Raw genomic sequence first — 21,828 nt, forward strand, 5'->3', positions numbered from 1 at the left:
GTGTGAAAGCCCTAATAAGCAGGCATATACATAGAATGAAGGCTATTGCTAAGCTTGTAAGCCGCCCTGAGTCTTCGGAGAAGCGCGGGATATAAATGGAATAAAAAAAAAAACAAGGATCCCTGCCGGATGACCATCCAGCCACTGAAGGAGAACTCATCACCCCTTCACTGGCCCGTTCCACCATCTGGCAGTTCAAACATCTTGTACCTTTCCTTACAGCCCTCAGGAGCAACAGAAAACAAGCCCAGTCCCATTTCTACTTGACAGCTCTTCAGGTTGACATCGTACAAGAGCCATGATGGTGCAGTGATTGGAATGCAGTACTGCAGGCTGACTCTGCCCATAGCTAGGAGTTCGATCCTGACCAGCTCAAGGTTGACTCAGCCTTCCGTCCTTCCGAGGTCAGTAAAATGAGGACCCAGATTGTTGGGGGCAAGATGCTGACTCTGTAAAACCGCTTAGGGAAGGCTGCAGAGCACTGTGAAGCGGTATGTAACTCTAAGTGCCGTTGCTATTGCTATACTTGTCTCAGTCGACTTTTCTGTAGGCTAAATTCTCTGGACCCTCTTCGTGGGCCTTGGTTTCCAGGTCCTTCCCTGTCTTCATTCTCCTTTGGAACCCACTCCAGCTTGTCCCTGTTCTTTCTGAACTGCGGTGCCCAAAACTGATCATGCCCCAAAAGGTGGAACTATGACTTCCCATGATTTGGACTTTCTACTCCTATTAACGCACCTCAAGATAGCATTTGCCTTCTTAGCAGCTGCATCACACTGTCGAAGGCTTAGGCCAAGAGTCCATTGCCTGATACGGTCCCTAGAAGAGCAGCTGCATCAGGTTTTAATGCCACTGAAGGGGGATGCTCAAACTAGAGTGGCTGGCACCAGGAACATTCACAACAGGTGCCCCTAAAGCAGTGGCCCCCAACCTTTTAGGCACCAGGGAGAGGTCCTGAGGAGAGAGGTTTTCCCACGGACTGGAGGGGGTATGGTTTCCTGTGCTGCCTGCATCCTGGGATGGAGCTTCGCTTGTTTGTGTGGCCTGGTGACTGGCATGCTGCGGACCGCTTTCTGGATGCCCAACCCCCTGCCCTCAAGGCTTCTTAGACAGGAGCTGGAGAGGGAAAGGAATCTTCAGCTACGCAGAGGAGAGCAACAGACAGGAGGCAAGGTTGTTCTCCATTGCTCCAGAGGGCAGGGCAAGATAACGTCATTAGCTGAAAGTAAGAACATTTAGCCAATGACATCAGAGACACCTGGATCGCTGGCACCTAGATTGTTCGATCTATCTAACCTTCTCTCACCTTTTGGGTGGGCTGGACGGTGTACTCGAAACCGGACATGGGCCAGCCGCGGTAGTTTCTGCGTCACCAGCTCCAGGGCTACTAAAAAGCCCTCTTGGTGAAATGCCAAGCTAGGGAACAGCAGAGTCTGGAAAACAGAAGGGCCAAGATTTCACCCCGGTCTCTTGTAAGCCATCTCCACCCAAAGGAGACTGTGAGCGCTCCTCACCTCTACTGGCCCTGACGGGGCAGATGCGTCTTCTCTTTCGGTAAGGCTTCTGGTGGCCACATAGGTGTCAAATGCAAGAGATCCCAGTCGAAAGTGGTCAGCGTTTAAAAGAATCTCTACTGGAAGGAGCAAAGGGGAAAACGGGGGGGGGGGGGGGGGGAGGAAGAACATTAATCTCTTTTTCTTATTCCAAAAGCAATGTTCTAAATAGAGGCCTCCCAAATCCTGAAATCTGAGAAATTTACACATAATTTTGCTTTGATTTTTTTTCTGCTCCAAATAAAACTTCCACATAGGCGCCTGGGGAAGCAGCAGCATAAAAAGGACACAGGCTTTCATCAGAAAGTGTTTCTTGCTTCAAATAATTGGCTCATTGGTTCTCTCCCCCCCACATTTTCTACTGTATATTTTTTTTCTTTTTCTGTTTGATTACATAATACCACCCACTCTTTCTCCCTCCCAGCTACAAAAGAAATCAAATTTGCTCAACTTTCTTCTATGCCAGGCACGGCCAATCTATGAGACAACCTGCATCCTTTTTATAACTTTGGCAAGAGTAATGGCCTTTGTGGGTCTGCCTAACTGATGGGGTTGGATTAATCCAGGAGTCTTTAGGCTGCCTTCCCAAGAACTTCAACCATGGCTGGCTGGGGAATTCTGGGAGTTGGAATATTATTTAGAATAGAATAGAGCTGGAAGGGACCTCGGAGGTCTTCTAGTCCAGCCCCCTGCTCAAGCAGGAGAACCTATGTCATCTCAGACAAGTGACTGTCTAGCCTCTTAAAAATCTCCAGTGATAGAGCGCCCACGATTTCTGGAGGCAAGCAAGTTGAAGTCCATGAGCCTTAAAGTTGCCAAGTTTGGAGGAGCCTGGAGTAAACTGACAAAATGGGGCCTTAATGCTACCTAACAGAGACTTTCAACACCCATTTCATTGCCCTCAAAACACTAGGAACCATTTTCCGAGTGTGTGTGTGTGTGTGTGTGTGTGTGTGTGTGTGAGAGAGAGAGAGAGAGAGAGAAACATACCTGCATAAATTTTGCCCTTTGAAACCCTTAACCTCCCCACAGTCCAAAACTTGGTGGAACTCATCTGGAGATCTCGGGGTGTCCCTGGCCATGTCCAGTCATGAGAAACCCACTCCTCCCTACTCTAAAGGCAAGGGGGTTTCTTGCTAGGGAAGCCTGGAGAGTCAGAGGGACGGAAAGGATACTCCGAAGTCTTGGAATTCTCTTCTGGTCACGTTGATGCATGGTTCCTGGCTTAGCTTTTTGGAGACAAGAGCCTGCACAGCCCGGGGGGGTGCCCAAGGGCCCCGGGATGAGACCCACCTTGAGGCTTGTGCTCGCACACGTAGCTGTGCTTGGCTGTACACAGATCAGTGTTGCACTGCCCGGCAGGACCCATCCGGACACAGTGATCGGCGTTGGAGGGATGGGGCTCACCCGGGAGCCAGTTCTGGCAGCTCTGCAGATCAAAGCCTTCCTCGCCTTGCGGCAAAGGGCTGGGGCTTGCCACGTCGTTAAACCCGATCCAGACATCCAGGCTCCTGTGGGGAAGAAAGCGCAGGCTGGGTCAGGGAGACATCAGCATGACATGCCCTGTCCGGGAGAGCCTGGCTGACTGTCCGTTCCAGAAGAGCCTTCGGGAACGTGTGCAAGGAGATGGAAGCAGCTGGACTTCTCCAGGAGGAAATGGCCTTCCCTTCCTCACAATGAGACGTGTATCGGCGCGGGAAGGTGTGCGGGCTGAGTGCGTGCAGCACAAAGGGAAGCAAGCGCTTGGCTTGGCTCAGAAGCACCGGCAGGGAGGCTGGGTGAGGAAAGGCAGGAGGGCAGCTATGGCTGCTCCAAACGTGGCAACTTTGAAGACTGGTGGACTTCAGCTCCCAGAACTGGCCAGCCAGTCCACAAGTCTTAAACGTTGCCAAGTTTGGAGACCCCGGGGCTACGTGATCGAAGTCCCAAATGAAAAAAAAAACTGCAAGAAATGCCTTGAGACACTTAAAAGAAGGGTTGGGTCAAGGATGTGTAGGCCCTCTGAGGCTAAGACAGATGTTTTAATTAGAGCAGATGGTTTTTCTTGATTCATTTATTTGACTTATCTCTGCCTTCTTGTACAGGAACTCAAGGAGGCATGCAGAGTCTCCCTCCCACAATGGCCCAGTAAGGTAGGCGGGGTGACCAGAGAGCAGAACTTGGTCTCCCAGCTCCTAATCCAGCGCCTTCCCCGGGATCCCACCCTGGTGCCTGGCAGTGGCTGGGTTCACACACCTAACTAACCATTTCCCAGTCAATCCATGGAAAATTACAACTTCTGGAACAACTGCAAGGGACCACACCAAAGGTTTAGATATCCTGGGATCCTGCAGCCTTGGGGCAGCTGTCCCTCCTGGTTTTACCACGGTGGTGCAGAGATTAAAATGCAGCATTGCAGGCAAACTCTGCCCACAGCCTGGAGTTCGATCCTAATCAGCTTGAGGTTGACTCAGCCATCCTTCCCAGGTCAGTAAAATGAGGACCCAGATTGTTGGGGGCAACATGCTGACATTGTAAACCACTCAGACAGTCCTGTAAAGTGCTACGGGACAGTATAGATTAGAAGTCTAAGTTCTATTACTATTGCTTTACAGTGTCCAGCCCCAACCTTTGGGGAAACTCCCAATAAATGCACCAACCCATCTCTCCTTCCTGGCAAGGAAGCCTTTGTTTGAGGCAGCCTGCCTAAGCAGACCATCCTGCGTGTCCTGGCAACATCCAAAGGAGGCTGCACGGACGGTGGGGGGCTGCCTTCCCAGAAATTTAAATTAGCTACCGGCAGAGCTACAGCTTACACTGGGCACTGGATCCCTCCGGGTTCAACCCAGCCAGTTCTCAAATAGCCGCAGCTGCATTCAGAGCTCAGTTTTGCCTTTCTGCCCCTCTGTACCCCTTCCCCGTGAGCCTCTTGGGCTTTGCAACCATCCCCAGGCACCCTCTTCTAAGCCCCCACCCTCTCCGCTGACCAAAGGCCATCTCTCCCTGGCAGTGGCACCCGTGCCTGCAATTCCTTTCCCAGGGAAACCACCCTGGCATCTGGCCACAGGTCCTTTCTGGGCTACAGTGATATTCTTTCCTCTGACAAGGCTTCTTGCAAACTATCAAAGGGGGGGGACTTTAAATCAAAACCAAGCCACCCGAGCCCCTGCTCATCAGAGGGGTGAAGAGAGAGGGCAGTTAATGCTCTGCCACTCAGAGGTGGAAATGCAATTCAGCCCTGCCCACAGGCATGAAGATGTCAACCCCATTCTGCACACCTCCGCCCCAGCTTACAGATGCAGGCACTTGCTAGTTGTGGGGGGGGGGGGAACAGCCGCTTCCAGGGAAACCAGACTTCAAAGCCGGGGCGTTTTCTCAAGTACTCTGGGCACATCTGGTTGGAATAATCTTCCTCCTCATGTGAAGACATTTATCCGTGTCTGGAATCCTTTAAGAACAACACTCAGGCCCTCTGCTAAGAGACTTAAAGGGCTCTTGCACAATGTGTTCAAAGCAGCCTCTGAAAACAGCAGGAGACCCCCCACTTGGCAGGCTGCTGGGCTCCAGGGCACCACGTTGGGGACCTTCTTGCAAGAGGGCTGCAGGAACGAGACTTCCCCATACAAGCCCAGTTCTAACCCACCCATCACGAGAGTGGGCTTCATTCTGCCTTCCACTCCCCCGCAACCAGCAGCCTCCGCCCAAACCTAGACAACTACTCAGAATTATCCCCCCCCCTTGGCAAAAGTGGGCATGTCCTCTCCAGTCAGACATAGGTGCACACTTGGTGTCATTGTTCCTTCTGCGCTGGCTCTTACGTCTTCCCTGCCAACATCTGGCACATCCTCAGCCCCCCAAGCCTTTGCCCCACCCCAAGAACACAGGCTGCAGTCCCATGTCTTTTGGGCAGTACACTCAGGGCAAAGCAGCCTGCCGGAGGGAGAAGCAGCCTGCCGGGGGCTGTCTAGGGAGATTCTCAGCCCTCCAGGCCACGCTTGTCCCAAAGGTGCTTTTTCAAAAGGTTTTTCCTTCCTTCAGTTCTGAACCGAAGAAGCTTCTTGGAAGGCCACACCTGGAATTCAGCATCCAGTTTTGGTCACCACATCACAGAAAAGATGTTGAGACCTTGGAAAAAGTACAGAGAAGAGCAACTAAGATGATGAAAGGCCTGGAGACTAAAACATATGAAGAACGGCTGCAGGACTTGGGTTTGGCTAGTCTAGAGAAAAGAAGAAACAGGGATGATGTGATAGCAATATTCCAGTATTTGAGGGGCTGCCACAAAGAAGAGGAGGGGGGTCAACCTATTCTCCAAAGCACTGGAAGGCAAGACAAGGAACAAGGGATGGAAACTAATCAAGGAGAGAAGCAACCTGGAATTAAGAAGAAACTTCCTAACAGTGAGGACAATGAACCAGTGAATACCGCCCATCTGGGTGGGTCTTTCAGCCTCACAGGGGCAAAGGGCTGATTAGTTGGCTTAAGAGAACGCTGATTGACAGATGAGCCAATTCCATGAGTGGATCCCCAAAAGATGGGATTTAACCCAGGGCCAGGCACCAACTCTGGCCCACCCGCCCCATTATGGGAAGGCCCAACTGAGCCAGTGGGGTCACAGAGGTCCAGTTCTAAGACCCAACATGGACATGGTTGTCAAGGGCCACACCACACCAGCTGCCACCTGGCACAGGCTGGCACAGACATGTGGCCCTGTCATTCATGGCATTTTGGGGAGAAAATGGGCCGCTTGGGGTTCACAACTGACTGAATTAAGTGTGGTGGAGGAGCCGGGCCATGCAGTCAAGCTGGCTGAAAAGCTTTATTTCCCTCCTCTTTTTTTAAAAAAAATAAAAAAGTGGTTCCAAATTCACACCTTGCCAGCTTCCCGCCCTCTGCTGGGCCTGTTTAAGCCCTGTGCAAACAGGATGGCGGGCTTGACTTCCAGAGATAATCAATGGTTTCTCCACCACGGAGATGCTTTGCCAGCCACAGTAATGAAGTCATGTCAGAAAGAGCTTTCACAGCAAGAATGCCACGACAAAAATAGACAAAAATAACTTGCCCGTGCAATCTGGCAGGGTTCTCCTCCTCCTCCTCTTTTTCCTCAAGGCAGAAAAAATATGCCTAAAGGATAAGCAACCAGGCGGTTTTGCTCCTTCGCTCCTGGCCCTGCTGACCCTGGGACTGCTTGCTGCCATCCCCCAAGAGAGGTCCCTCTTCTCATCCAGCCACGATCTCACTGCAGAAAAGCAGCACCCCTGGCACCAGAGGAAGAGGCTTGACCAGAATAACCCACCTCACATCATCCATCAATCTCAAGGTGCCCAGCTGCCCCCTCCCCCAGCAGCTGCTTCAAGAAAAGAACATCTAGGTAGATCGGGGAGTCATCAAGCAACCACAATGTGTGACTGTGTGCGGGGGGGGGCGGTCCTTGGCAGTCACACAGGGTAATGGGAAACAGATTGCCCTGCTGTTGCTTTCCCACGTTTCCCTCATTCATCTCCCCTTGTCGAATGGAACTGAGAGCAACGCTTCGCCATGTTTACCTCACAGGGCGATCCCAAAACCAAAATGGATGCCGGGAGGAGGGTATAGCAACATCCCCGAGGATGGGGATGGTTCTGCAGTCGGTGAGCAAACAGGAAAAGTGCCAACAGGGACGACTTTTCAAGAAAAGGTTGGACAGCCATTTGTTTGGGATAAGGTCTCCTGCCTTGGGTTGGACTAGAAGATCTCCAAGGTCCCTTCCAACAGATGATTCTATGACAGTGACCTCCAAACAATCCAGAGGTCTGAACTCGAAGTCCCTGTGGCCAGAAGTGCCAGAAAAGTCGTGTCCTGGTGCCCAGAAACCTCCAAAGCTTTGGGCATTTAATAATATAACAATTTTATTCTTCATTATAATAATTTTTAATGTGTCTAAAGGAGAAAAAATATAAACATGACTGGAGACTAATCACTATATTTAGATGACTTAAGTAAAAATGGTGTAAAGTTAACTATTTTCTTTCATGCCTCCTCCACCTATTTTGGGACATTCCCCCACAAATACCCCTTAGTCGTGGGCAGTGGATCATCATTAATTATAGACTGGCCAATCCCTGGTTCTCTCACTTGAACGTTGGCTTAGAATGGGCCGGATGCATCACGGCAAAACCGCACCCACCCCATTACCAGCAATGGGGAAAAAGTCCCGATACGTCACAGCGAGTTTGACATGCCTGGCTTAGAAGAAATGTCTGTGGTGCATTCATAGGACAAGAGGAGTAGCTTCATCCATTCTTGCCAATTCTTAACACAAGTGTCTCCCAGCCCCATTGTTTGTCTTCAGTCTGCTCTGTCCCAGGAAGTTGGGTAAGGAACTGGCAACAGAGAATCGGAATATTCCCATTTTAACAATCTCTCCCCTATACATCCATCAGCGATAATACTTGAATTCCAGTGCCATCCTTTAACCAAGAATAACAGAAGGGTCCAACCCCCAGGTCAAGCATACCAAAGGATACCATACCAAGCAATGTTGTTATTTCCAGCAATTGCAACATTTTCCAACCCTAGCAACTTTAAAATTGAGGACTCCAACTCCCAGAATTCTCCAGCACCCAGGTCTTAACGTTGCTAGAGTTGAGAAGGAATAAATTAGATAGACCCTGTTTTTATTAGCTTACCTGGTGACGCTGGACACTAAAAAGTTCTGGATTTCAGGGCTGCTGACGAAGGCCAGACTTCCACTGCCGTGCTCTTGGCAAAGCCTCTGGGCCTCCAGCCATTCTGCTTTTTCTGCTCCAAGCCAATAGCAGTGGCTGTTCCCAGGGAAGACCACGCTATCCGAGGGGCAACCAGGAAGGACCACTGCACAGCGAAAAAGGCACGAGTGAGCTTTTGGACTGTGGACAGAAGAGACAAGTTCTGGCTCCTTGAAACTTCCAGTCCACTGATGATCTGGGAGAAACACCAATTTTGCCTGTATCCCCAAGTTTCCTCTATAAAGCCATGTCTCCTGTTCTACCCTCTTTTCATCTGTGGAAGGTCAAAACCAGTGTTTTTCTTTAAAAAAAAAAGGGTGCCGGAGAGGTGCTGTCACTGGGAGCGATGCCGGTGTCTTGCTACAGCGTCGCCGCCCTTCCTTTGCACGCCCGCCCCTGCGGCTTGGAGCCACATGCTGTGGGGATTCCCCTCCGCACAGCTGCCGTCGGGATTCCCCTCCCCGCAGTTGCCACGCCGTGGCCCGTGCTGAGCCCCCACCCGGAGCTGCTCCGAACCCCGACCCAGAGCTGTGTTCCTCGTGGCAGTGGTCTCCGGCGCCAAACAGCCTCTTTCCAACCACATCCAGAAAAATTGGTAACAAACATTGGAATTCTCCAGGCCACGTTTGGTATTTCCCAGCAATCTGTTACTGGAAGGAAAAAGCAATCCCTGCTGCGTTACTGATCCCAGAGAAGCATTTGCATGTATGCAGGTATCCTTAGGGTGCCATAGTTATGAATGAGAAATATTGGTTGCAAAGTTAGCATTTCTGGATGCAATACAGATATTTTGGACTTATTTTAATGTACAGATAATACCACCAGAAATTATTTTAGCCTTTTTAATAAATGTTGTTATTGATGTTAAGCTCACCATGGAAAACATCATATATTGTTATGTATATACTAGGTTAATTATTTAAAAAGTCCAAGTTAAGAATATTTCATTCTTAAGTAATTTAAAGCGGTTTAGTTGTAACAGATGGTTATAGATTCAAAATAGTTTTCAAGAGTGTACAAAAGATACTATTTTTTTTCTAGCATAAGCTAAATTAGACATATTACATTGAGAAAAATGTTTCTCATTTCTTTCCTGTTACCTTTATTGATTTCATTGCAGAGATGTTAACATAGGAAATAGATTATTTTGTTATCTAATTTTACCTTCCAAAAGACAGAAGCAGATGAAAAATGTGAGGTTCTTTCCTGTTGGCTTTTTTGAATTAGCTGTTTTAGATTCTAAAAGTTTAGTTCCTAAAGAAGTAACCTTGTAAATAATTTAAATGTCCTTCAACTCCCAGAATTCCTGAGCCAACATGGCTCAGCTTGGAAACCTCTCTCTTTCCCCTCAGCGTGGCTGGCTCAGGATTTCTGGGAGTTGAAGTCCACGAGTCATAAAAAAGAGCCAAGATTGCCTACTCCTAAAGCCAATAGAGGGAGCTTTTTTGGGGCGGGGAGGGGGAAAGGTGCTGGAACGCTGTTCTGAGCATTCTATGAGAAAACAAGCCCTGGTCAAAACCATTCCAAGAATGATGAGGTCTTGAAATACCGAGAAATACCGAGAAGCAAGATGCACCAACCTCTCTTTTCATAAACTCTTTTCAGGCTTTAAGCTGTACAAGAGATACAATAGGCCCTTAGTCATCTTTCTCCCAGAACACTTAGCATTGGTAAAGTATAGCAATCCTGAGCTTACAAACCTGGAAGGACGGAGGGCTGCAACTCTGAAGATGCTCACACTCCCTGGTTTTGGGCATTTTGATAGATCGTCTGAGAGGGCTTACTGTTACGGATAACAGAACCTCACAACAGCCTCCCATCTCAAACTGAGGGCAGGAATCACATCAAAGCAACACAGCAAAATGCTGTTAAGACTTTCCAGGGCTTGGTAGCCTTAAACTAGAAGTTGTCTCTTGTATCCTAAGATACTAAGATACTTTCAATTTGATTCCTATCGATTTCTATTGATAGTGGAAGGAGACTTAAGAGGTTAGGAACAAATCACTTTATCTTTCAGGCTCCACTTTTTGTTCCTGACAGTCATCTGTCTCTCTAACCTTGAGAAGATCTTCAAGAAGAATTCTCCAAGAATCATGGTTCTTGGAGGCTCGAGGGTGGGGAGGGATGGCTTAGGACAACGCCCTCCACACATGTGAGAAACTGCCTCAAGGGGGAGATTCAGAAGGAAGAGTAAAGCCAGTTGGCAGAATTCTTCATTCAGGTCAGCTCAAAATGAAGAGGCTTAGAGCCCATTCAAAGCTTCAGCATGGCTCACTGACTCCTCACCTCTTGCAGGCTCTTGGTTCTGGACAGTGATGTTATAGGCCACCGAGAGGCCGGTTCCTCCACGATTCCTTATGTGTAACTGTAAACTTTCATTGGTCTTCACCAAAGGGGGACACTGAAGCTCCATCTCTGCTGGGGAGGCCAGCACCTCGATTTCGGTCTGCGCTGAGATGAACCGGCTGCCGACAAAAACAGTGGCTGTGACGCTGAAGAGTCCTGGCGACGTGTAGACCTGAAGGATGGTGGTCTTGGTGGTGTTGAAAAGCCCCGTTTCATCCCCAAAGTCCCACTGAACGGTGCCCACAGCCACCGGGAGGTGGAGAACAAAAGCCACCTCTTGGTAAACGCCACACGGTGTCCCCGGAGCCTCCAAGGACATGGGCAGCAGAGCCGGAAAGACCCTGGAAAGCAGCGTTGGTCCCCCGCAGAGGGGTCCAGCCAGGGGCCTGGCACAGAAGGGCAAGCAGCCAGAGGAAGCATTGGGCTCCAGAGCAAAGCCACAAAAGCAGTCGGCTTCCTCACTGAAACCCCCATAGTCTTGTCCGTCAGCATAGCAAAGTGCACCGCACATCTCATCCGTCAGGTTCGGTGGCAAACGGGAAGTGAATCGGATAACGGAATCAGCTCCGCCTGTGCTGTTATCCGGCAGGCAGGCAAAGTAATCGGCTCCTGGAAGGAGAAGCAACAGAAGCAGAGCCAGGTCAGGCATCTTACCCTGTGGAGATGCTGTCTACCGAGCAGGCCACGAACCCTGTAACTCTGGGCCACACATCCTGCTTGGGTGAAGTGGAGGGAGGTTCCCTAGGCTAGGAATAGTCAACCCCACTAGTAGACCAGACCAGGAAACCAAACTCCACTAGAAGGGCTAAGACTGGTTTTACTGAGACTGGCTATAACACAATCACTCTGAGAATATTATTGTCACTCAAGCCTGTACCTCCTCCCCATTCTTATACTGCTGTGAATCAGTCTATGGAGCTTCTCAGTCATCCAGGTCATGGCTGTCCAAAGATGCTTTTTTTCCAGAAGGAAAACTTTGTTTGGTTGGGATATTTTTTTTGCTTTTAGAGAAAAAACTAAGAAAGTCCAGTTGCCTTTTGGAAAAAAGCACCTTTGGGACGGACCCCTGTGAATCAGGGAGAGATCCACCTGAACTGCTTCTTGTTTCTCTGGACTTAAAAAGTGTTTCCGCCCCTCTTGCCTAGATAGTGATCCTTGTACATCTGTGTCAAGATCACCCTCCACTCTTTCTACAAGAGCTTGAGCCATGGAGCCGTGGTGCAGCAGCAGTACTGCGAGCTACTTCTGCTGCCAGCAGTTTGGCAGTTCGATCCTGACCGGCTCAAGGTTGACTCATCCTTCCGTCCTTCCGAGGTGCGTAAAATGAGGACCCAGATTGTTGGGGGCAACAGGCTGACTCTGTAAACCGCTAAGAGAGGCCTGTAAAAGCGGAATATTAGTCTAAGTGCTATTCTGTTCTATTCTATTGCCATAGTGGCCCAGTGGTCAGAATGCAGTATTGCAGGCTAATTCTACCTACTGCCAGTAGTTCGAGTCTCACTGGCTCAAGGTTGACTCCGCCTTCCATCCTTCGGAGGTGGGTAAAATGAGGACCCAGACTGTTGGGGGCAGTCTGTAAACCGCTTAGAGAGGGCTGTAAAAGGACTGTGGAGTGGTATATAAGTCTAAGTGCTATTGCTATTGTTGCATTTGGCATTATGTAGACAGGCCAAGCCAGACGCACCAACCTGTAAGCAGAAGACCAGGCCAGGATCGGGGTAGGGAAATGCTGAGTTTTGGAATCCCAACGAGACCAGCTGGGAAGGTCCTGAATACCCACTAACGTGAGACAGATAGACAAGGTTCACACAATACAGATAGTCCTCGACTTACGACCACTATTGAGCCCAAAATTTCTGCTGCTAAATAAGACATTTGTTAAGGGAATTTTGCCCCATTTTATGACCTTTCTTGCCACAGTTGTTAAGTGAATCTGGCTTCCCCACTGACTTGACTTGTCAGAAGGTTGCAAAAGGTGATCACATGACCCCAGGAGACTGCAACCATCATAAATATGAACCAGTTGCCACATCCAAATTTTGATCGTGTGACCATGGGGATGCTGCAACAGTTGTAAGTGTGAAAAACAGTCATGTCATTTTTTCCATTGCCACTGTAACTTTGCACAGTCACTAAATGAATTGTTGTAAGTTGAGGACTACCTGTATACGAAACCGGGTGAATTAAACCATGTGATACCCTGACACATTTTCCCTTAAATATCCCTCTCACATTTAATCTAAAGTTATTTTTCCCTTCTTTTTCTCCTATCCCTCTTTTAATTTTCCTTGCCTCACTGCTTATTTTTCTTCATGTTTTGCACAACATTATCCCAAATGTCCATTTATATAAAATAGTGACTTGTACAAAACTGGGGCTGTGTTTTATGGTCTGTGGTTGTGGCTCTGGACTTTTGCTCTCCAATGCTTCCTTCCCCATCGCTGACCCGCATGCACACGGCCTTCTCTGCCTTACCGCAAGTAACGTCGCTGAAGGAAACATTGAAAAGTGGAAGGTCAGCCAGTTCCAGAGGCTGAGCACACTGAGTCTCAGATGGGCGGGACACTTTCACATTTCTCTCTTCAACCCAACGGGGGAGCCAGGCCAGGTTGCAATCACAAAAAAATGGATTCCCACTCAAGTCTCTGAAAGACACGGGAAAAAAATAGCCTCTTTTCATTCTATAATAACTACTGAATCAGCAAATGGAAGGATGGTGGAGAAAAAGGCAGAGGGGTTTTTCCATACTGGCCTGCATTTCATAGTCAAGGCATGCTATAGTACAACCCTAGCCAAGAAATAAAACTCAACAACTTGACCTTAGCACAACTGAATTTAGACACCTGTGGCTTATTCAACAAAGCACGGTTAAAAGAAACAATGTGTGACTTCAGCCAGTGTGTGAGATTACTTAACTGCCTAGAATTCACAAGTAATGAGACAGGAGACTAATTGCTTAAATAAATATTAAATATGCTGATGGCTGAACTTAGGTGGCTTAAAAAGGGGTAAAACCACTTCGCAAAAGGTTAATATGTTTCCTCAAGTATGTGACGCCATCTTGTGAAGAACATCTGCCCAGGAACAATGGCAGAAAACAGCCGGGGGTCTTGACCACTGCACGTAACAGGAGGCCTCACTTTGGCCTGATCCTGATATCCTACTTATTTATTTCCATACATTTTTGTGGGTCTTAATTTAAATCAGTACTTGATAGGTGTTTGGCTGGATTAGAAATTTAAAGCAATCTTGGAAAATGGCACTGGCAGGCCACTTGAATTGTACTGCCAAGAAAACAACATGGATATGCTCATGTTGACAGCAGGTGACTAGCTGGATTCAAAGGAGACTTTATTTGATGTTTTGAAAGGAGTAAAGATTATAATCCTCTTTAGAATAAGTAGGGGTTTAAACCTAGACGTGATGAAAACTGTATTATTAGAAATTTTAGTCATCTGATATTTTTATTTAACAGCAAGCATAAACGAAGCCTTCCCTGTTAAGTCATAATCCTGATGAAATTCATCCCCTGGAAGGAAATGCTTACACTGTTGTGGTCCTGATGAAAATCCACCCCCTCACACACACAATTTTTAATAAAATGCATAATATAACAGCCTAAATAAGCTGCACCATCTGATTCTTTCTCCCCCTCCCCCAAAGCAGGTAAAAATAGATGCAGCAAAAAAAACCAATTTAGAATTCCAGAATCCTAAGACCACATCCCAAGGGAGTGAGAACATTTTTGAAAACATAAGAGAGTTCAGTATGCTGACTTACATTTCAGTTAAATTAAATAAATTATCAAACACTCCGTCTTCTAGTGAAGAAATCCTGTTGTTACTTAAATCTCTGCAATCAGAAAAAGATAGAAAAGGGCATGAGTACAAATAAACGCAGCTTTTCTTCTCTCCCTCCATCGCCTAAACCTCAGGTACAGATCATTTTTCATTGGACAAAGGCTAGAATTGAGATCAACAGATGGAAGACTGAGCTGTTAGGCATCTCAAAAAAAAGAAAAAAATTACAACTTTTTATGTTCCAGGAATCACAGCTGTTCAAGGTCCTAAACTGAACCGGTCCTGCAGCTGTGCATGGGAGGGATCTTTCCCCTCATACCATTTATTTACAACACAGATCAGCCCCCGTTCCTGGTTCTCACAATTGTGTGGCCTCTTCCACTTCAGCTTAGTATGTTACTACTGTCAACTCAGTCTTTTAAAAGGAAGCTTTATCATTTAATGTCTTTTAGTTCACTCCCTAAACCAAGATTAAAGCAAATTATGGCTTAGCATGGCAACTGAAGCTACCTGCAAAGGCCTCTGGTCTGTTACATCTTAAATCCTACTATTCCCACGTAGAAGGGAATCTTCTGTGGCACAATAGCCTTGGTCCACACTTGTCAGAAGAAATCCTTTATCTTAATTCAACATTTCCCAACGCAAAGGGCCAATTGCTGTGGGTCAGGCATGATCTTCCCATTCATCCACCAATCCCCTCTGGCAGAGAAAAGCTGTGGACCTTCAGAGGCATTCAATGCACTTTCCCTCTCAACTATTTAGGTCTAAGACACCATCTGAAAGTTTGCCCACCTCTTCCTTTACAAGATGCTGGCTTGTGAATTCAAAAAAAAGCCACTGACTTTGGAGAAGTCAAAGGAACAGGAGACCTGAGGGGTCTTTGGTGCTCTCTGAGCTTGGTTGTTTTCTTGCAGACGTTTCATTAGCAGATGTTTCATTCGCTAGCACTGACGACATTACCTACTTTGGGTAATGAAATGTCTGCAAGGAAACAACCAAGCTCAGAGAGGACCAAAGACCCCTCATTTCAACCCAGAGCTACAAATATTCTTCTTTACTGGAACAGAAGACTCGCAAACTATCTTCTGAGAGGTTCCTAGCCTGCCAAATTCCATTTGGACCATACTATTGTCAGAGGTCATTCCGTTGCTTTGCAGGACAGCAAGAGATGTCCTCTCATGGTCCAGCAGCATGAGAGGAATAAGAAGCCCAGCAAAAATGGCAACCATGGACTCATAAAACTACACAATGGAAGGAACTAAAAGCAGTTGGCCTCCATGACAGGAATGTCAGTCGTCTTCTGAGGAAATCACAAGGAAGGAAAGATTTCAGATCTCTCAGAGCAAGGCAGCCAGAAGATTTACTGGGCCTGGGGAATTTATTTAATCCAAGGAAAGAATGCAGTGATAGAAAATAAGGATTGCCCAAGAAGTCTCTCTCTTGCTCAAAAGCTGCTTTTGATGGATGGCCTCAAGCATCCACACACCGTTAAGACATGCCACCCTGCTAAGCCTTTCAGAGATGCAATATCTCTAAAATGGTAGAATGTAGAACATAGAATAATAGACTTGCAAGGGACCTTGGAGCTCTTCTAGTCCAACCCCTTGCTTTCGCAGGAGACCCTATGCCATTTCAGACAAATGTTGTCCTTCTCTTTTTGAAAGCCTCCAGTGAAGGAGCACCCACAGTTTCTGAAGGCAAGCTATTCCATTGGTTGATCGCTCTCATCGTTAGGAAATTTCTCCTTAGTTTTAGGAGAATTTAATGTAATTTCCATCCACTGTTTCTTGTCTTGCCTTTTGGTGCTTTGGAAAATAAGTTTGACCCCTCATCTTTGTAGGAGCCCCTCAAATATTGGAACAGTGCTATTATGTCTCAACCTAGTCCTTCTTTTCTTGGTTTCTGGCCTGAGATGCTTCTCTTGAGTTCAGTTTTGAAGTAGCAGAAGATGGCTTATCAAAGGGGGGAAGACTTCATATCTGACTAAAGCGAGAGTTGTATGAATGAGCAATCCACGTTTTCTTTTTTGAAAAGGCCTACATGGCTCTCTGCTTCAAAAGAGTGTGAAATGCCATAGCTGAAAATGACTGTACTGGACTCATTTCTTTTCCTAAAAAGATCTCAGAGCGAAAAACATTATGCATTATCTGCCACTTTAAGTTACTTATAAAGTAATAAAGGCAATATAAAAATCTAATGGATAAATAAAATAAAAATATATTCCTTGGATCTTGGCGTTTCCTTCCCTGGTATAGTGATATATTCCTGGAATTACATTATTACTACTTGTTTAATTGTTGTAATAAGTAAGTTGTTTGTTGTCTAGGATTGCTTGGATAACTGAAGTCACTTATATATTGAACTGCTGCTGTTATGGCTAAAGGCTCAGCCATTGCCGGAAAAGATAATCTGAGCTTGGAAACAGGATGGATCCACATTAGGCATTCAACCCTGAAATCCCACGTTTGGGTCATGCTTCCCAGGACATCCATATTATGGCTTAACATAGCATTGAGCATAAATTGGCTTGTTTGCTTTATCTGTTGGCTGTTGCTTTTATTTTATTTATTCATTAAAAACCTTCACTGTATATAGTCTCCTATCTTATACTGAACTCTGGGCTATCCTTTGAGGGTAATAATATTTTTACTTGTTTGATTTGGTTTGCCGTGAAGTGTGAATCTACCTATTGTGGCTTATTGCAGTGGTTCTCAAGCTGTGGTCACAGGGGTCCGCAAAGGCTTGAAGAAATGTTATGATTTAAATCTAGAGTTAAATCTTGGGGGTCCATGGCCATGGTCCGTGGCCACAAAAACTATTTAAAGGAAATAAAATATTGAGGACCACTGGCGCATTGGATTGTGCAGACTAAGCCGTTATGGTTTGTTCAGCAGGTCACAGTTTAAAATTGTGGCTTTCCTAACCTGGCTTCCATCATCAATGAAGCATCTTTTTCTTGCATCTTGTTCACACTTTATGGTCTTGTTTTTCCATTGTTTCTAAATTCTCCATCAAATTTGCAGCCGTAGAAATTAGGCAAATGTTTTCTGGAAATTTCTCAAGGGCAAACAGCTCCTACCGTATTAGGGACGACTGCTGATGGGAAGGCTTTTCCCACAAGCTTTCCCCCTGGGATAGCTGCAGCTTTCTGGGCAGGACATTCCCACCTCCTCTTGGCCCCTATCATCCATAGCGCATGACTACCATGCTCCCTGCACATGTCTCCAAAATTCCCTTCTTCTTAGAAAGACATTTCAAAAGCCAGCTCAGTTCCAGTACGGAAAAACCATGCTAGAATTCTAACCTTCTAAAAAGTCATTCCCAACATCTTCTTCAACTTGTTTTGCTAAAGACAGTCGCTCAAATTCAGGAACACAGGAAATTGGGAGCATGTGGGATTTGATTAAAACAGGCTGTAACGGTGCACTAAGCCCTCTTCACTTTGAACAGGTGTCTAAAGGTACATAATTGGGAGACAGTGCATTCTAGTCCTGCCTAGGCCATGGAGGACGGCCGGATGGGCAAGTCCCTTCCTTTCAGCCCAACCCACCTCAAAGGGGAAAATACGAGGCAGATATTACATATGTTCACTGGCTAAAATTAAAAAAACCCAAGGTGGTGAAATCTCCATCAGTCAATTGCAAAAGAACAGCTGACATCCTGTGTTGATACCTTTAACACCATCCAACATCCACATCTGCCTCTCCCAGGTCCTTGGGGAGGACTCCATAGATCAGGGGTGTCAAACTCAATTTCATTGAGGGCCGCATCAGCATTTCAGTTGTCCTCAAGGGGCCGGGCGGGTATGACCAGGATAGGCGTGGCCTACTGGGTGGGCATGGCCAGCTCTACATCGTTCGCATCAAGGGTGCCTATGGGGGCCTGGGCAGGAGTGGGACAGATCTGAGGGTCATGTCCCTCCCTCACATGACATTTGGAGGCTTCGGAGGCCATGAGAGAGCACGGCCCTCTTGCACACCTTTCAGAGGGTGCGGAGGCCGCACAAGAGCATATCCCATCCTCACATGGCCTCCGCAGAGTCAGAAAAGTGTGTAAGAACAGGGTGTGCTTTCAAGAATGATTATTGTCAAGTGTTGGTGAACGCTGGTGTGTCACCCAATATGTTGTGGCATGCCACAACATATTGGGTGACACACCAGCGTTCACCAACACTTGACAATAATCATGGATATGCCATCACTGCTTTAGAGCAGGGGTTCCCAATCTTGGCACTCTAAGACACGTGGACTTCAACTCCCAGAATTCCCCAGCCAGCACGTGATTTCATCACCCACTGTCTCTATTCAAGCCATTCAACAGAAGTTGAGGACTAGAAGCTTCTTTAATTAAAACCCTGGCTGAGGGCCCCTGAGTTCCTGAGCACAAGGTAAACGTTTCTCTTCAGCAGAATTACGCAGGATTATTTGCAAGGGCTGCAAAGCAGGAGATCTCCAAAGTACTTACAGTTTTGCCAGAGAAGTCAAGTGCAGGAACACTTCAGCATTTAAGGTGCTGATCTTGTTACTGGAAAGATCCCTGGAGAGAAAAAGAGCAGATTAAGCTTGTTATCAATCACCATTATGCTCATCTCTAGACACAGGACAAGGGGCTGGAAAACCTGGATTTGCTCAGCACAGTTGACACATTTCAGCTACCAATTATTCCATGTCCCTCTAATACTGGATTATCCGTGGGGAGAAACAAGCCCCCATATTCATAAAAAGAGCCCAGAATATTTCACTAATAAAATGCATTCAGGAGGGATAAATAAATAAAATGGGTGAACACAAAACAACAGTTATTTGAGAAAACTCATATAACAATCCATTTTTTAAAACCATTTCTTGAAGCAAAACAAATCCCACTTTAAAGTACCTGTGGGACTACTGACAGGCCAACTATAAGTAGGAAAGCAGGGCTTTTTGTCGTTAAAAGGGAGAATGAAAGAAAAGCAAGCAATTCACTGTTCCTGCATTAGCAAATATTTATCCTACTCTCCCTTTCCTTCCAAAATGTCCCCTGGCTTTAGCCTTTTATCCTCATACAGGTTTTAAGGACTAAGCTATTTCAGTTTAAGGGACGCGGTGGCTCAGTGGGTTAGGACGCTGAGCTTGTCGATCAGAAGGTCGGCAGTTTGGCGGGTCGAATCCCGAGTGCCGCGTAACAGAGTGAGCGCCTGTTACTCGTCCCAGCTTCTGCCAACCTAGCAGTTCGAAAGCATGTCAAAATGCAAGTAGAAAAATAGGGACCGCTCCGGTGGGAAGGTAACAGCGTTCCGTGCGCCTTTGGCGTCCAGTCATACCGGCCACATGACCACGGAGACGTCCTCGGACAAGCGCTGGCTCTTCGGCTTTGAAACGGAGATGAGCACCAGCCCCTAGAGTCGGAAACGACTAGCACGCATGTGCGGGGGAACCTTTACCTTTACCTTATTTCAGTTTGCTTTTTAACTGTAGCTGTAACTCCTACTGGTGCTTTTAATTATCCTAGATATTTATAAGATATAAACACACACACATAGTATAGATATAAAAAAGCTGTTATCATAATACTGCTATTTTGATTAATGGTATTTGTGCATACATATGGGAATATATTAGTAAATTTTCACGTCTAGTTTTATTGTACTATATAGACTTTAAACAAAGATTAATTACAAGTGCAACATTCAATTTGGTAGCTAACACAGTTTGTGTTAAATCCTCAACTGGCTGAGCCACAGTCAGTTTCCCAAACAATCCTCATTTCTCAATTCTGAAACCAATTATATAAAAAAGCAATATTTTTCTCCCACTGGAACCAAATTAAAACTTTAGGATAAATGAGATTTGTCAAAATAGAAAGGTTTTTGTTTTGCTTTTGCTAAATTGTAGGCAAGAAAATTGTGGCATATTCAAGAGATGTAAGTGTTGCAGCCTCTTCTGAAAAATGAGTGTTTCACCATATTTAATCTTGGGGGTTTTTTGTTTGCCTCCAGCCAAAAGAGATCCAGCGCGTACACGTTGCACTTTTCATGTGCAAAGAAGCAAAGACTCCTGCAGAAAAGTTATGCCTCTCCTATGTGGTGGGTGGAAAACTCTTGGCCCAAGCCCCCTTCTCCCCCCACCAGGTGCCCAGCTCATTTCCCTCCCCTCCCACTCCCAGGCCAATTTGCTCAGAGGGACCAAGACCACAGAAATGCCACTCAAAACGAGCTGGCTGTTCTGGATGCAGCCTCCTTGTTTTTCTACCTCTAAGTCCATTTTCCTTGGCTCTGGGACAGGTACAAAAAAAAGTCTCTCCATCTCCTGCCCCAAGGGCGGAGGGGCTTCCTCTACGTGACATCATCCTGCTGCATCCTTCAGTCTGTCTGGGGGGGGGAAGGGGAGGAAACTAGGTTTTCTTAAAGGCCAAGTCCAATGCGCAGACAGCCTGTTACTCCACCACACAGGAGTAAAATGTGGACAGTAAAAGATGCAAAGGAAAATCACAGCGCTGGAAAGGTTTGGCTCAGGGGCAACTGCAGGGGAGGGGGGCAAAAAAGTCAGGATGGTCGCCATTTTTATGTGCATGACAACATAAAGACTGCAGTTCTCATTTTCCTTTTATACACATATACACAAAACTGCAAACATCCCTGGTTTTATTGTTTTTGGGTTAGGTACAGTAGTTGTTTATAAAGTGTTTTATGTGAATTTAACCCACCGTGGTCTATTTTTCAAGACAGCTTAGTGCAGGGGTAGGCAACCTTGGTTCTTTTATGACTGGTGGACTTCAACTCCCAGAATTCCTGAGCCAGCTGGCTCAGGAATTCTGGGAGTTGAAATCCACCAGTCATAAAAGAGCCAAGGTTGCCTACCCCTGGCTTAGTGTGATGTGAAAAGCCCCTGTGCACATTTGTGCTGGTGTGTTTGGAGTATCTTTGGAGAAAAATCTAATTGAGCCACCCGTCTGTGGTTCACACAGCTTACCATACCCCAAAACCTAATTCACAAATGCAGCGGTGGAGTTGATCAAACTTATACAGCCGAAACCTTATTATGATTTAGCGCAATCTGCGTATTCACTCACAATGTCTCTCCCATATATCAGTGAGGCAATTCTGTCCTCTCAAGTTTTAGTTTGTGTAGCTGTCCCTTTCCCTCCCAGACTTTTCAGAGGGTGGGGGCTGTGATTAATTTTCCCCCATTCCACCTGTCTATCAGAATGGCACCCACTGGCATGACAGCCTCAGTGACTGACGCTCTCTGCTACTCAATTATTTTTCGGGCTGGATCAAAACATCATAAAGTCCATCTAAATCACTGTCAATTTAATGCAGGAAGGTTAACCAAGATAATTACAGTACTACATAATGTCTTATTTCTAGCAATGTTTATAACAATTTCTCAAATATGGTCAATATTTTAGGATTTGATCTGCTTCAAA

General features: G+C 46.5%; 1 protein-coding gene across 1 annotated transcript in view; it reads right to left on the reverse strand.

Annotated features, from left to right (window-relative positions):
* Window positions 1-21,828, reverse strand: part of PKD1 (polycystin 1, transient receptor potential channel interacting) — a gene marked incomplete at its 5' end in the record, with an annotated part of 165,510 nt that overhangs the window by 82,555 nt on the left and 61,127 nt on the right. The window contains 8 exons of the mRNA XM_083373148.1: window positions 1,304-1,430; window positions 1,512-1,630; window positions 2,844-3,061; window positions 8,198-8,381; window positions 10,562-11,230; window positions 13,097-13,266; window positions 14,402-14,473; window positions 18,886-18,957. Of these exons, the coding sequence (XP_083229274.1) occupies window positions 1,304-1,430; window positions 1,512-1,630; window positions 2,844-3,061; window positions 8,198-8,381; window positions 10,562-11,230; window positions 13,097-13,266; window positions 14,402-14,473; window positions 18,886-18,957 (1,631 nt within the window). The remainder of the gene's footprint in view (window positions 1-1,303; window positions 1,431-1,511; window positions 1,631-2,843; window positions 3,062-8,197; window positions 8,382-10,561; window positions 11,231-13,096; window positions 13,267-14,401; window positions 14,474-18,885; window positions 18,958-21,828) is intronic.

The sequence above is a fragment of the Vipera ursinii genome (assembly GCF_947247035.1).
Source record: "Vipera ursinii genome assembly, chromosome: 13".
NCBI lineage: Eukaryota > Metazoa > Chordata > Lepidosauria > Squamata > Viperidae > Vipera > Vipera ursinii.